At 31.4% G+C, this 13,991-nt stretch overlaps 1 protein-coding gene across 3 annotated transcripts in view; it reads right to left on the bottom strand.

Annotated features, from left to right (window-relative positions):
* The window catches only part of LOC134695033 (tensin-3-like), a 189,584-nt gene that overhangs the window by 127,517 nt on the left and 48,076 nt on the right, over positions 1-13,991 (bottom strand). For all 3 annotated transcript variants that reach the window (XM_063556197.1, XM_063556199.1, XM_063556205.1), the window contains exons 2-3: positions 9,401-9,512; positions 7,109-7,146 (exon numbers count right to left, since the gene is read on the bottom strand). In XM_063556197.1, coding sequence (XP_063412267.1) covers positions 7,109-7,146; positions 9,401-9,512 — 150 coding nt within the window. The remainder of the gene's footprint in view (positions 1-7,108; positions 7,147-9,400; positions 9,513-13,991) is intronic.

The following is a 13,991-nucleotide window of genomic DNA, read 5'->3' as shown; positions in this document are numbered from 1 at the left end:
TCAATTAGATTACAGAACAATCAAGTAATTGACACTTTAGAGCCGATCATAACATACGAAATAACTGTTCTAAAAAGTACCACAGCTTCTTATCACATATAAAACCGTAAAATTTCCCGCTAAATTGAAAGTACACCAGGTACAAACTACGACATTCCTCACATTTTAATAACTACCTTTTTTGTCTTTATCCATGACAATAACATGTTTTGTCGTCATATTTCTTGTTTACAACATGTAAGATATAAAATTTACTATCAAAAGGTGTATTACATGAGACTTCTAGACATACATGTGTAATTAGTGCTGGATACAAATATGCGATTTCATTGATTGTTCATAGTCCCTTTTTTTCTTGATATCACAGTCTTTAGTTCATTATAACTTGATGCATGGTCACTGAATCCTTTTTTGTGAAGTTTTAAGCTTCCAATGAGATTGATTGTATTCCCTGATCTTCCTATATATGATAGTCTTTTGTTGGATACAACTTTACATTTATATATCCTTTTGTGTAAAGTTTTTAGTCAAGGGATTTGATTAACTGTTGTCCCTTTTTCTCCTTTTAATCCTCAGTTTTAATCAGTCTTTGGTTCAATCTAACGTTACACAGGGTCCTGAGTCCTTTTTTGCGAGATTTTCACATATATATAGTAACAAATCCTACACTTAATCAACTAACACGCCTGACGATGACATAAATTTTGGTTGTAAAAAAAAGTTTTTACTTCAAATTGTCATCACTAAAAATTGTTTTTATGCCAGTAATATGACTGGGAAGGATGTCTAAATTTTGTAAACTATACACTTCCTCAAGATTAAACCATAAAATAATCACAAGACAGAAATCTTATTCTTCCTTCAAACATACTTAATATGGACCAATCATAATTATCAAGTATACTCCAATACATTTACCATGAAGTGTCTCAAGATATTTTTCTCCTAAGTATATCTATTTCTTAAACTAACAAATATCTTATTAATGACTTCTCACTTGACTAAAAGTTATAAACCACGATTATCTTATATTTCGCCACTTTTCCTAATTCCGTGATATGAAAGAACTATATGTGTAATTGTTGTCTGCTAGAAGTGTATTAAAGTCTATAAATTACCAATTCAAAATAATCATACATTTTAATATGTTCATGATTTAGTCAAGCCTTCACACTTCAATTTTAGACTTTTTCCCCACAGCATGTATTAAACCACAATTTCTGACTGACTGATAGACAGCTGTCAAATTATACTGACAAATTTAATAAATTATTAACCAGATTTCAGACTTTAGACTAGTAGTACTGTGTTCAAATTATTTCATTTAGTGTGACATGAAAATCAGCTTATATTCCAATGTTTAATTTGGTCAATTATAGATATCCAACTTTATCTAGAACGGTAGTTACTTCCCTTTATTGTTTCAAAATGACTTATCTCCCTTTAACACTTTTCCAGATGAAAATTAGAGTTATTTCCCTTAGTTTTGTTCACTCAACTTCAAAAAGTCAATGTAAATCACATATGAACTGTAAAATGATTGATATTTCTATGGTTGTCTATTCTTATTCAAAGCAAATATCAATCAAATCTATTTTGTTTTTTAATAAACTATTCCAGGTGTCTTCTGCTAAATGTAAAACAGATAACCCATACATCAACAAAACCTTATAGTGCAAACATCCTGAACATGCAAACTATTGTCATTTACTGACAAATAAAAATTCCTAGCCTGGAGGGTTATCTGTTACTTCAGAAAGGAAGCAGGTTTTAAATCAGAAACTCACTGAACTTGAAAAGTAAACTAACACTGCATGATGATGTGAATATTGTGGATTCACAAATTCCACATAAATCAATCCACAAGAGTTCACCTTGGTTTTTAATCACTTTTTCCTTTGTTTTTCTGTGTGTTTATGATAGTTTCAAATTAAATCAACACCTTAAGATACATTCCAGAAGTCACAAAATGTATATTAAGGGAATTCCTTTTTTTTGGAGCAGTATATCCTTTGAATTGACTCAAATCACCATCTCAAAGATGAAATAAAGATACATTCTTTTTGACTTGAAGCAGTTAAGCTATTGAGAAAACTAGAAGCTTCCAGTAGATGACTAAGCAAGTCTTTATCTTATGTTGTTTACAATTACATAATTCCACATCACGGAAAGGTCCACAAAATTCCCACTAAAACTGTATTTCAAATAATATTTTGTGTCAAGATTAAAACTCACAAGTATCCATGCAGACTAATGTTTGCCACACTTAAAGATAAATACACAATGTAGAAGGTAAAAACTGTAACAAAGTAACTTTATTTTGAAACAAAATACTGATTTAATCTCTAAACTTTTACCTCTATGGGTTAGAGATTATAACTAAAGTATTGTTCTGGATCAATGTAAGTTTGTTTATTGAAGAAACAGTGAGCAGAAGATAGAAACTTTTAAAGCATGGACTGACCATTAGCTAATATTACGCCAAAACAGCAAGGGGACGTAATCCAGAGAAAGGATTAAAGTTATCAACATTATCACAACTTGGCTAAGATGTAATGTTGGATCACCTCGACATAAGGAACTGTGAGGGGTGAAACTTGAAGAAGGATTTAGAACTAACAACATCTTTACAGCTTAACTCTGGTATAATCCCCACAATCTGTTTATTGATATCACATGGATAAAGTGTAAATTAGTGAGCATTAGGCCACATGAAATTTATTATTAACTTCTAATCCCGCTTCCATTATTCTTTGAACTATTTTTTTTTTAAATCTTAAAATTTCTCACTGTTCAATTAATAATTGAGACATTCATGGAACATATATATAAATATGAATTGATTATATGTGCAGCCCTTTTGGTATATATAGAACGGCATTATAAATTGGGCAATGTCATGAAGGATACATAATAAAGTAATACAAGTATATGTACCAGGGTTAAGTTTCCAAGCAAAACTGTAAAAATTTCAAAACATATAAAACTTTGCCTTTACTTTTTCACAACAGAGCTACGTGACATGTTGTTTTTTAATTCATGATTGGATGCATTTGAATATAAATTGCAATTTTCAAGCAATTCAGAAGTAAATATGTACAACAAATAAACTAAATAATCATAAATAATGTGTACACGTTCCTTAGAGGGAGATCTTCCACTAGGAAGGTTTGACAAGTTCACATATATCAAATTTGTCATCTAATCACAGTTTGCCCAAAAAGCAATAACTTCTGAAAATTGATGGAGTCCTAAGCAGCTAAAAAAAATAGGCAGTTTATCATGTTGTACATGTAATTTGCTGTACTATTTATTATCATACATAAACACAATTATTTACCCTTACTAAAAAAGTTTACATTATTTGAAGTGGAAACAAGTCTTACAGCCTCAGAAATCTGATAAAACTTAAAGTTTGATCAATCTTCTATTCTCTTCCGTGAAAGGACTTGAATTCAAAATATCAAAATGTTCAACAGAGCATCATATTGACCTATTGAACTGACGCATACTGTTAAGTATTTTATCTTCTTGATTTTAAGATATTCTAAATGATGTGTGTTTTGGTTGTGATGTTTAGAACCAAACTTGTTTGGAAGTTTTATTTTCCACAGATTCTTATTGTCGTCCTTTAAGGGTCCACATATATGTGAGGGGATATTTTCAACATTTTATATTTGTTGTGTAAAGCTTATTATGAAAAATACCTAAAAAGTTAGTTGAAATCTTTTAGACAATTCATAAGACCCATCTCATCTTTCATCACTTGTATCTATTTTTAATTCTGCAGAGAATGCAGATGTTTACATATATGCAGTTTCCACTATCGTACAACCAAAATTTTATTCAATATAAAAAAACCAATGGGTTTACCACTGAGACTTTAACTCTCCACCAGAGTCCAAAAGACATGGATTTTAGCAACTATTAGCCCATTTCCATTCTCAATTTTATATTTTCACTGTAGGGTTGATAGATTAATTGTCAGCTGCTTAACTTCCAGTGGCAATAATTTCTAGCATTCAAATATCAACTCGTTTTAAGTCATAAACAAATTCCCTTTCATTTCAAGTGGATATGTTCTTAGCATTAATTTTGGGATGCTGTCTATGGTTTACAGAAAAATCTGTCAAATCATAAATTATAAGTCAAATTAATCACCTGCTCTGGTGCACACACCTGAGAAGTTACCCCAAGGTTATAACACATAATTGCATCTTAAATTCCTAGAGATTTAATACAAATCATATGTGTTATAGTATATCTCTATTAATTCTGAATTCTTCTAAATCACCACATAAAATAAATGAGGTATTTCTTCACTGTTTTCTCTGCAAGCAAGTTAATTGCTTAAAAAACAGAAAATTCTATAACTAATAATACAAGAATATATTTATACAGATGTTCAAATGTTTCAGATAATTGCAATTATTATTTTTTTCTCAGTGTATATAGTTCAAAATGATTAAACATTTCTGTACATTTTGTTTTTGTAAAATTTTATAAAAAAAAACAATACAAAAAACACATAATTAAAAGGGGGATGCCAACTCAGGATAAAGACGGGGGTCTACCCATAAGTCTACATTCAAAATAAACAATTTTAAAAAAAAAGGGGGGTTCCCAACTTAGATACATTATTAGTGGATAGACTTGTCTACTTATGTTGGAATTATCTAAAATTTACTATTTACAGTTTTTCCTGACATAATTTTACATTTAAGAAGAGCATCAGCCATAAATCATACTTTATAATTCATCCCATTACCAATAAGTTTGCTCAAATCTTCATTATCATAATCACTTTATTTAGAGTTCATTAGCTACTGTTATAAGTACAACACCTGTGAAAAAAGTTACATTTGCCACTGTACATAGCTTTATTATGCATTGTAAAGCAGGTGATTATGCTAAATGTTTCCTAAAAATAAAGTTTACTACTGATCTTAATAACGTCATATGCATAAATTGATTTCTGAGGATTAAGTTGAAAAAAATAAAAGATGAATAAAACAATAACATTTTGAGGTACATCAATACATTGTAGACCAAACTTCCAAACAACAAGATTGTGAAGTTATCTCCCCTTCTTATTTTAAATTACTCTTTTTGTAAGTTGAACTACTGTAAATTCAGAAATTATTGTGAGTCTTTTTTTTAATGTGAAAAATGGAACAGAGTTGTAAACCCAATAATTCTAACTCACATTTCGAAATATTTTATATGAATTAAACACAATTTTCCTCAAATCTTAAACATTAAATTTGTATTAAATGTCTAAACTGACAAAATCGCAATAATAAATGCACACAATAATTTCTGAAAATGCAGTATGTAAATGTACATACACATGTTTGTATATATGAGTAAAATTTTCTTAAAAGTTTTTTTCTTTTCTGTCCAAAAATAACAACAAAATGAAATTACGCAAATATTTCAATAGATTATAGAAAAGAAAGAACCACATCAATTTCACTAGAAATAAATACCCGGTACTTGTAGCTTCTTAAATAGATGTTCAAACTTTTATGACAAATTAGATGCACTGAATAGCACACTTATAGTTCTGTAGTTAATCGCACTTGAAACATGAAAGTTAACAAACATTTGCTTTCAGTTCTTATGAATAAAGAATTTTGCTGAACGCATTCATCTGAAAATATCTCTTTGAAAAACAGAAACAAGTATAAGATTTGTAGGATGCAAGGATCAAACTTAAAAATCTTTATAAGGCTGTCACATGATAGCACACAAGTGTGCTAAAACAATAAATCTCACATTTTTACACATACCATTGTACCAATATATAAAAAATATATAGGCATTCTCATTCTAAAGAGTTACAATCTGTATATTTCATATAAAAATAACTATTTGCTAATATACATATGAATGAAAAAACATTGAATTTTTTGGTCAATGCTAATATAACTTGATTACCGGTATGCTATACAAATAAGGATATTGGTTTTAGTTTTCAACTTTCATGCCGTTAAGTATCCCCACCTTGACTTCATCCAGCAGAGGTAACAATTTGGGTTTCCAAACTATCTCATTCTCTGAGACTCTTGAAAGACAGTTCAAAATTCTAAACATATGGAAGCAGTCTTTTTTGCAGGTTTCAACAAGAATGTGTCCATAGTACACGGATGCCCCACTCACATTATCATTTTCTATGTTCAGTGGACCGTGAAATTGGGGTCAAAAGTATAATTTGGCAATAACATTAGAAAGATAATATTATAGGGAACATGTGAACTAAGTTTGAAGTTGATTGGACTTCAACTTCATTAAAAACTACCTTGACCAAAAACTTTAACCTGAACGAACGGACAGACGGTAGGAAGGCAGACGCACAGACCAGAAAACATAATGCCCCTCTTCTATCGTAGGTGGGGCATAGGGGCATAAAAAGAATAAGTGATTGAAAACTAACATGCTGCTCTGATACAGTAACTTCAATACCTAATTTGTCTGTTTAACTTGAAGACAGCAGCTGATTGATTTCAGACTTATGAAACATCTTGTGCATTGCATCAACAAATACTAAGTGGATATATATTAATAAAATGTAACCTACTTCTGTTTAATTCTATTAACTAATGTAAATTCAGAAATTAAAACCATGTTTCCATTAATGCAAAGATATCTCTGGATTAAAATTGCATCTATTCAATTACATATACATAGATATAGGAAGATGTGGTGTGAGTGCCAATGAGACAACTCTCCTTCCAAGTAACAATGCCTACTCTATAATTAAAACATGGTCATGACTTGAAGCCCTTGTCCACTGTAAGGGATAGATATTGGCAATAAATAAATTCAGAACAGAAATGGCGAATGTGTCAAAGAGACAACAACCTGACCAAAGAGCAAAACACAGCAGAAGGCCACCAAAGGGTCTTTAATGGAGAGAAATCCAGCACCACACTAAACTCTAAAACATACAGCATCCGTTGCTGTCTGCTCTTTGGTTGTGTTGTTGTCTCCTGACATATTGCCCATCTCCATTCTCAATTTTAAGACTAACTAAGGTCAGATGCACTAGACTTGGTACAGGTGCAAAAACTGCATTAAATTTTATAATTAACAATAAAGCACTTACCTGGTTCTCACATTGTCTGTGACATATATACCGACAAACTATAAATAGAAAATATATATAATTCATTTTCAGTACTTCAATTATGTAATACATGTATAACTCAACCTGTATTTAAATTTTATAATACAAATTCTTTAGTTTATATTACTTGTTATTATCTTTCTTCACAGTCTTGAGTTTTCTATGTTATGTTTTATGTACTGTGGATTCATTTATTTTCGATACCAATTTTCGTGGTTTGAGAAAAATTTACATGTTCGTGAATATTTAATTTCGTTGTTTTGACAAAGTCTGCATTCATTCCTGTAGAGAATTTGTAATTCGTTGAACATTTAAATTCGAGGTTCCTCGGAACCCACAAAATCCACGAAAATTGGTATCCAACGAATATTGATGAATCCACAGTACTATTGTTTGTCTTGTGGTCCTTTCCTTTTTAGCCATGGCGTTGTCAGTTTATTTTCGACTTATAGGTTTAAAAATCCCTTTGGTATCTTTTGCCGCTCTCTCTTCTCTCAGATCTGTACATTGTTACTGTAGTGTTTTGTAAGTTGCTTTTTGTGCCTTGTATGGATCCGATGACCTCCTGGAGGTCCCTAAATTTCATCTGATTTTTATAATTTTGTTGTGCAGATAATCCAATGCCCCTGATTAAGGGAGGATACAATAGGGAAACTTAAACATGCTTAACCCTGCACATTCTGTATATATGCCTGTACAAGTCTGGAGTCTTTATCAGCCTGTACATGTCTGAAGTCTTTATTTGCCTGTACAAGTCTGAGGTCTTTATTTGCCTGTACAAGTCTGAAGTCTTTATTTCAGTGTTTTTTGTTTGTTACAATATATCATATTTGTTTTTTTTCATTTATTGCTATGCACATAGATAAGGCCATTAGCTTTCCGATGTGGGTTGTCATTCAGAGTCTTTTATTGCCGGGTTTTGGTTCATATTGCTCCATCTTTGGTTTAACATAGGACTCATGTTTTTAAATTAATGTTGCTTGGCTCTTTTTTGAATCATTGTATGGCATAGCTTTTCCTACATACTTTCAGATTTGGTCTGGCTTTAATGTGACCCAACCCCTTTTCACGTCCTTCCGATCTCCCTAAAAGCTCCCCTACAAATTTTAACATTTGCATACAGCATACAACATGCTTTTCCTATGTACTTTCAGATTCGTTCTGACTTTAATGTGACCCAACCCCCTCCCACATCCTTCTGATCTCCTAAAAAGGTCCCTTATTAATTTTAACATTTGCATACAGCATACAATGTTGTACAATGTGTTGCATTTTGATGAATTATAAAATTGTGTAGTGTTGATATTCTAAAGTAATTAAATCACTTTGATGTTTACTCAAAGGTAGATTTGGCAGATAGGCATGTTAGGTATTATAAATATTTATAAAAGACATGTGCAACTTAATGGAAATTGATTGATTCAGAGCTTTTTTTCTGTTTTAAGAGGTGCATTGTGGGGATTTGTTTAAATTATAATTTCTACACAATTAAGAGGGTAAAAAAAGGGAATTAATGAATATATTTACATCATGTTTAAGAAATATCCATCTTTTCCTTTTAGTTCAGTCATTATATGCATATTTGTTAAATGAAAAATGTTCATACAAATATACACTCTATGGCAAGAACTCATATTTTGAGAAGCATGCAAAAGATAGTGTTAACTAATTGTCCTGATTGTAAAGGGCCCCATTTTGCCTAAGTTTTTTTTATGGAAAACTAAAATGTGTTACTTCAAACATTGAGTCATACTTGACATAAGGTAACAGTTTTGTAGAAGGCTTCAAATGGTGATATGATGATACAAATTGAATTTACAATCAATGTATTCATTGCATTAGCAGATCCAGTAAAAATTGTAGACTAAATACATTGTATTTCCCTAAAAAAAATATTATATAAATCTCAATTCTAAGGCAACTGTTAAACCAGTTTTTGGTGGGGTTCGTGTTGCTCAGTCTAGAAGTTGTTGTGTTTTGTTTTGTATACTGTATTTTTTGTCTGTTTCTTTTTGGTCATGGCATTGTCAGATTATTTTTGGGCTAATGAGTTTGGTGTCCCTATAGCATGCTTTGTCCCTATTTTATTTGAGGTCTGCATGCTTTTGCAAGTGACAACCACAATTTCATACCATCAATATTTTCATCCCTCCATCACTTATTCTGTCTTCCATAAAATGACCATACCCTTGCTGACAATTTTGTTTGATTTTGTTTGTGTGCATGTGTGTGTGTTCATTTCAAACATAACATTAACAACAAAACCTCTACCTTGGCAAGCACTACCCTGGCTCAATACCCTCTGTTTACAAACAAAACAAACTCGGGGTCGATGAAAGTAATAATGTCGAAATTTGTGCTTAATCCTCTCTTGTTCTTCTGTCTGCAAGATAGAAAGAAAATAACAAAATTAAAAAACAAACAAGTTGGAATTTTTAGGAATATCATACTTATGTTTTGCATTAAAAAAAAATTGTCACTTAAATTTTCTAAATTATGATATTTCATGTTGCCAGAAGGATTTTACCAATATTTATAGCCAATCAGTAACAAAAATAATTGTTTGATTGTTGATTGCTTAACACCAGTGGCAAATATTTCATGCATTTTCAGGATGAGAACATTTTAGTGAACAATAAATACAATACAAAATAGGTAGGTCTTATCATAATAGAGGCCATTCAATATGATGGTCGGGGAAATATGGACTGCCACTGACTAATGAGGGTACATCGGATAGGGGCAGAAATTTTTCCATGCAACAAGGCCACCTACAGACCCCTCAAAGAGTTGTTGCAAGGGCTCTTAACGTGCAAAGAGCATGGCACTCTCTTTACACATGGCATTAAATTTAACGTCACCATTCTGACTGGAAGTGACTATGAACTTAATACATCCTGCACAGCCAAATGGTAGGGAGAAGACCAAGTGACCATATTTCGTTTCACCAGTCACCCTTAGGGAGAATAAGAACAATGACAACATAACTGTATTGTTGAAAAACTCACAATATCAGGTACTGAAAATTCCAAATTTAGACTTTATTCTTAGAATCGCAATGAAGAAGTCCCATTCTGACACCTTAAGTTAATATCTATGTACGTAGATATTTTCTTACATGGCAACAATCAATCTTGCATTTAAATGTTCGATCATTTTTCAAAAATTACAAATATTTCAGAATTGACAGTACCTATATATACACCTTATCGCTAATCCAGGCTTACATGGCCGCTTGAACTTTTGACGTCAACAACAATCACTTTTCAATTGTGGCTTCAGATATTTAGTTTTATGACGTCAAAATTTTACGGGAACCTGTGTGACATTCAGTAATAATGGACAAATAGTGATTACGTGTATAGAAAGAATGCAAATGTTTCTCTGAAAGATGAATATAATCTTGCAGAACTTTGACCATTTGACCCCTTCAATAGTTAAAAGTGTAAATGTTGTAACAAACTATAAATAAATTGGTAGTTGCTTAAATCAATAGAAAAAGTGAATTCAAATAGACTCAAAACATTATTTCTACTATCTATTTCTGTATCATTTAATGGAGTTCTAGATAACCAGATAAGAAAACACAATGTAACAGAACAAACAACAACAAGATCAAAAGAACCAATTTCAATAAAACACAATTATTGTCAGTAAAATGTATTGGAAATAGTTAAAGAGGACATCATTTTATATCAATATTGGAGAATTCAAAGAGGAATTTTTATTGAAAGTATTCAGAGAAATAAATATGTGTCTGGACTTTTGATTTTCAAAGAGGAATTAGTATTGAAAATATTCAAAGAGACATTATTATTTGTCTGTAGATGTGTAGGCAGAAATCAATGAACAAAGGGAGATAACTCAAAGAAATAAAGTTCTGTGTTTTTGTTTTCTATTGTGATTATCTGAGTAAAGTGAACTAAAAGTTTAAAACACAGGGGTGGATCCAGCCATTTAAAAAAAGGGGGTTGGGTTCTTACCACATGTCCCCATTGAAATGCATTGATCGTGCCAAAAAAAAAAGGGGGGGGGGGGGGGGGGGTAATCCAACACCCCCCCACTTGGATCTGCCACTAAAACACTAGTGATTTAAAGAAATGTGTATTGAATCACCTAATCATAAGAAGAATGAAGGAATTCACAGACTTTATAATTTTTATACATCTTCATTGCAATGACTTAATCCATAATATAATAATGTAAATAGAAATAAAAAGATGTGGTATGAGTGCCAATGAGACAACTCGACATCCAAGTCACAATGTATAAAAGTTAACAATTATAGGTCAAGGAAATATTGCCTTCAACAAAGATGCATTCATTTTCATTTGGAATCCCATTATGAACCATGTATTTCTTATATAAAGAGATATTTATAGATTATCGTTGATTGATTTTCTCGCTTGAGCCAGTACGGCAATAGCGAGAATAGCAATCGAGTTGAGATGACCAATGATAATCTGTTTATCGCTATTTTACCTATGACAAAAGTCAATTTCATTAGCAATGACACATGGCTCCTTAGTTTCTAGTGATAATTTTCCATCCCAAGCGGGTAGCATAATATGAAAAATTATCAAATAAAGATCAAAGGAAAAATGCACAAAATAGTGATAATGCACTTTAATAACAAAACATATATTCATTTTTTTTCAAATACATTTCACAGTACTATACCTTGCCTAATTTGCTTAATAATTCTCTACAGATCAAACTTATCCAAACAAGAACACCCATTATAATAATTCTCTACAGATCAAACTTATCCAAACAAGAACACCCATTATAATAATTCTCTACAGATCAAACTTATCCAAACAAGAACACCCATTATAAATATCACTAGTTTTTTTCGTATTTAAAAAATCATTTTTAACACTGTTACAATCCCATGAATATGATAAATCTTAAATAATTTGAATTTATTTTAAACTAAAATTGCATACTTCAACTTGAGGGCCTAAAAGAATGTATTTTTATTTCGTTATTGTAACTTTTTTTTTAACTAACAAAGATCATATTTGTCTTCAAGACCTCTTAAGCTGATTGTAGAAAAGAAAATCTACAATACTAAAGCATTTTTAACTCAAATGCCCTTAACAGACCAAACATGAATCAAACATTATAAGAACTAGCTTGAGATCCCCCATCAGTCGGTTACAATTGTACAACAATAGTCATTCTGTATACAGTAACATATTTCTTTGTAATTGATAAATACTATTTAGGAACAAAGGCTTTTTTGTAACAAAAATTGAAATGAACTTTTACGATTTATTTTAATAGATGGAATTTTCACTGCAATGAAGTAATAACTTTTACTTTTTGTATACTGATTCATTTAACTTTGTCATGGTGGGTACTAGTTATCTTATACATTGGATTTCGTTGTTTTGCAAAGTTTGCATACATTAAGCCTGTGGGAAAATGGTAATTCAGAGGTGGATTTAGGGGGGGGGGAGGGTCCAGAGGGCCCGGGCCCCCCTTTTTGTGAAAAAAATTGTTGCTTATATAGGGAATTACTGAAGCGTGAATGGAGTGGGCCCAGGCCCCCATTCTTAAAATATCTGGATCCGCCACTGTAATTAATCGAACATTTGGATTCATGGTTCACCTTTACCTTGAAGAAATCCATGAAATTTAGTACATGTATCCCACAAATAATGAAGGGGGATAGGACCTTTATCAGGACTCCGGGATCAGGTGTTTTTAAGCTCTGGATTCAAATTGACCCTTTCAGGATATGGAAATTCTTTTTTTCGGATTTATGGACGTGGGGATTTACTTTATTTAAATTTGGGATTTCGGGATTTCATGTTTTTAAGCCTGGGATTTCAGGATCAGGACCCCTCCTATCCCCCCTCAATGATAGAGAATCTGCAGAATTCAAAATCATTCCTCAAATATAAAATGACCTTGAACTTCTGAATTTACATTATACCATTATATTAAGGGTAGTGAAATGTACACCCCAAAACTTGAAAAATCTCCTGCAAATGAGGTTATCTACATATCGTTGGTACATTTGTTTTCAATTTTTGTTGATTATAGAAATATGTTCACTTTTCTTATGATGAGATACAAATTTTGTATAATTTGTCAAAAAATCTTTTGTTCTTTAAGCACTCAGGGTGAAGGAAATTGTCTTGAGTTCATGCTTTATAATAGACTCTAGAGACACTAAAGTGACACATTTCAAAAAAGAAAACATAACAATAGTTTGTACAACTGCCAAATGAAAGTTAATGGCTTATGTCATAAACAAGCAGATTTCCTTTAGATATCAAATTCTAACTTTAAATCAACCAACAAAACTTTTACAAACTGTATATCTCAAAGAGTAATTGTGTCCATTCAAAATTATAATGGCATGCAATGGACTTATTATATTATTTTAATTTTAGTTTCTTGTGTACAATTTGGAAATTAGTATGGCGTTCATTATCACTGAATAGTATATATTTGTTTAGGGGCCAGCTGAAGGACGCCTCAGGGTGCGGGAATTTCACGCAACATTGAAGACCTGTTGGTGACCTTCTGCTGTGGTTTTTTTTTTTTTTTTTTGGTCGAGTTGTTGTCTCTTTGACACATTCCCCATTTCCATTCTGAATTTTATTATATTAAAATCCTGATGAGAGTTAATATAATATTTTATGTTAATCCAAGTATTTTATTTTCAATTTTGATGCGGCATATCCATTCAAATTGAGAAACTGGAAAACTAGTTTCGAAAGAATCCATAATTATTTCTTTTTGTTACTTTTTTGCTAGTAATCATAGCCCGAATAGCTTACTTATAAAAAAAATATTTTATTTTGGTGAATGATCCTTCCGTCTGCCTCGTTTATTTCATGGTGAC

Source organism: Mytilus trossulus, chromosome 13 (genome assembly GCF_036588685.1).
Source record: "Mytilus trossulus isolate FHL-02 chromosome 13, PNRI_Mtr1.1.1.hap1, whole genome shotgun sequence".
Taxonomy (NCBI): Eukaryota; Metazoa; Mollusca; class Bivalvia; order Mytilida; family Mytilidae; genus Mytilus; species Mytilus trossulus.
Note: the sequence above shows the minus strand (reverse complement) of the source record. Positions and strands in the feature narration are given on the sequence as shown.